The sequence below is a fragment of the Glycine soja genome, chromosome 13 (genome assembly GCF_004193775.1).
Source record: "Glycine soja cultivar W05 chromosome 13, ASM419377v2, whole genome shotgun sequence".
Classification (NCBI taxonomy): domain Eukaryota; kingdom Viridiplantae; phylum Streptophyta; class Magnoliopsida; order Fabales; family Fabaceae; genus Glycine; species Glycine soja.
In genome coordinates this window covers 25,273,990-25,276,553 of record NC_041014.1, presented here as the reverse complement: position 1 = coordinate 25,276,553, position 2,564 = coordinate 25,273,990, and the positions used below count along the sequence as shown (strand labels likewise).

At 34.8% G+C, this 2,564-nt stretch overlaps 1 protein-coding gene across 1 annotated transcript; it reads left to right on the top strand.

Moving 5' to 3' along the window:
* Positions 1 to 1,272: 1,272 nt before the first annotated feature.
* Positions 1,273 to 2,191, top strand: LOC114382810 (60S ribosomal protein L12-like). The gene has a single exon (XM_028342437.1). The coding sequence runs from the start codon at positions 1,354 to 1,356 to the stop codon at positions 1,852 to 1,854; it is 501 nt and encodes a 166-aa protein (XP_028198238.1). The 5' UTR covers positions 1,273 to 1,353; the 3' UTR covers positions 1,855 to 2,191.
* Positions 2,192 to 2,564: the final 373 nt, after the last annotated feature.

The window sequence follows — 2,564 nt, the reverse complement described above, 5'->3', positions numbered from 1 at the left end:
GATCAATCAATACCTTCCTTCCTCTTGCATCAGTTTGCAAGTTGTGGTTTGTCTTCTTTAAATTCCAAAGCAATCTAGCTTTGAAATACAAACGATAAGTAACAATTACCATCTAAATTAGTGGTGGGATATATTGATAAGAATAAAAAGCATATTTACACCTATAATTTAAGTATATAATAACTCAAACCCAATATTTGAAAATATGCACAATATTGATTTAGAGCTCACACATGTTGTTAAGAATATGAAAACATACAACACATGAAGATCAATCTATATGTTCCCTCTCACATTCAATTCTCAGGTTGTTGCTTCTCTTTTGTAAACACCAAAGCAACCTTTGAAATACAAACGATAAGTAACAATTACCATCTTAAAGTTTAGTATTTCTAATCATTAATCAATCAAATAGAAAGGTTAAACAATTGTAGCACCAAGCACCAAACAAGTTGAAAACGAGAATGAAAAACATGTTTGGTAAGATAAAAAAAATACAAACATGCTTTGATATATATGCACCAACGTAAACTTCCTTAAACTTCACAGCAACATCCAAATATAAATATATGTTACCACCACATAGACGTAGTCATTCTTCAATCTAGTTCACTTAAAGTTGATTTCAGAAAAGGTGGTCTGTCTGACTTAGTCTACCATAAATTGTGGGTTAAAAAACAATGAATGAAGAAACACAATTTATAGAATATGAAAGTAAATAAAAGAGGAAGAAATAAAAACTCATTAAAAGAGGAAGAAAGGAAAACTCATCGTCGTAGAAGTAGGCGATTTTGTACACCATGGCACCAAAGACCAATATTTAGAAGTAATACCCTTCATAATAATAATAATATTTATTATTATAATTATATACTTATTTTTTTTTCTCTGACACAATCAAATCTCTCTTAAAGTTTAACAAAAGAATCTAAATATTCATGAAAGTTTTCACATTATATAATTCGTGACAAGAAATATCTCTTTATTTTATTAACAAAAGATAATTTTTAAGAATAAAAATCAAACACACATTTAATCTTTTCATTCCAAAATTACACTTTGGATACAAAATTAAAATTTTCATTATGCTTGAAAGAGAAGAATCGTCTGTATACTCGTATCAGCCCCACAAAAACAGAGCCCAACTCTACGCAATCGATAATCCCATTCCAAACGGGTTGGGCCACAACACGAACCCATTCGGACCCAGAAAGCCCACAAGCCCAAGCCACAAAACAAAACCCTAACTAACAACTTTATATTTCCAAGTCCCAATCCACTCTTATCCTCTCCCTGCAAAACCCTAATTCACACCCAAAGAGAAAAGAAAAAAAAAAACAACAGTGGTACGTGATGCCACCGAAGTTCGATCCCTCGCAGGTGGTGGACGTGTTCGTCCGAGTCACCGGCGGCGAGGTCGGCGCGGCGAGTTCTCTCGCCCCGAAGATCGGTCCCTTGGGACTCTCCCCAAAGAAGATCGGAGAGGATATTGCGAAGGAAACCGCGAAGGACTGGAAGGGCCTCCGCGTGACGGTGAAGCTAACCGTGCAGAACCGGCAGGCGAAAGTGACGGTGGTGCCATCCGCCGCCGCGCTGGTCATCAAGGCGCTGAAGGAACCCGAAAGGGACAGGAAGAAGACGAAGAACATCAAGCACAATGGGAACATCTCCCTCGACGACGTGGTTGAGATCGCTAGGGTGATGAGCCCGCGCTCCATGGCGAAGGATCTTAGTGGGACCATCAAGGAGATTCTCGGGACTTGTGTTTCGGTTGGGTGCACCGTGGATGGGAAGGACCCCAAGGATCTGCAGCAGGAAATTTCTGATGGAGATGTTGAGGTTCCTCTTCATTGACGTTAGTGAAATTTCAGTGTTTTTTTTATTTGTTTCGATTATGTTGTTTTTGTTTTCGGCAATTTTGGTTTTTTTTTTACAAGGATAAAGGAAATTGAGTCATAGAAATAGTATGGTAGTTAAGACTTAAGAGTGCTGGTTGGTAAATGATATAACATTGTTGGAATTTTGAGTAATTTTGTGATGGAGTGGTGATTTGTAGGGGTTGCCAAACCATTTGTCTAATTTTAAGGTTGGATCGTAATTTTGTTATTTGCCATATTGTCGTGTCTTTTTGAGTTATACCTTTGTATTACTGGTATTTATGAGAATGTGGTTAATGTGTTTCTAATTGTAATTGTGTTATGTTGAGACAGAATACCTTATATTGCCATGAAAATTTAAACTATATTATAAAAAAATATAATAAATTTATTGATCTGTTTATCTTGATTTTTTATCTTTCATGAAAGAGTTTATTTGACACATTTAAGGATGAATTTGTGTTGAACCATGTGTTGAATAATGACAAATTCATCCTTGGTATCATATATACTCTTTCATTAACGATAATGAATGAAATTGTTAACGGTTAGATAAATTTGTTGTACTTTTTTTCATTTTAGCAATTAAATTTTAAATTTTTATCTTTCAAAAATAAATTTGATAACGATTTACACATTCAAAAATAAGTATGATATAATTATTTATCATAAAATCATGGTGCGAAA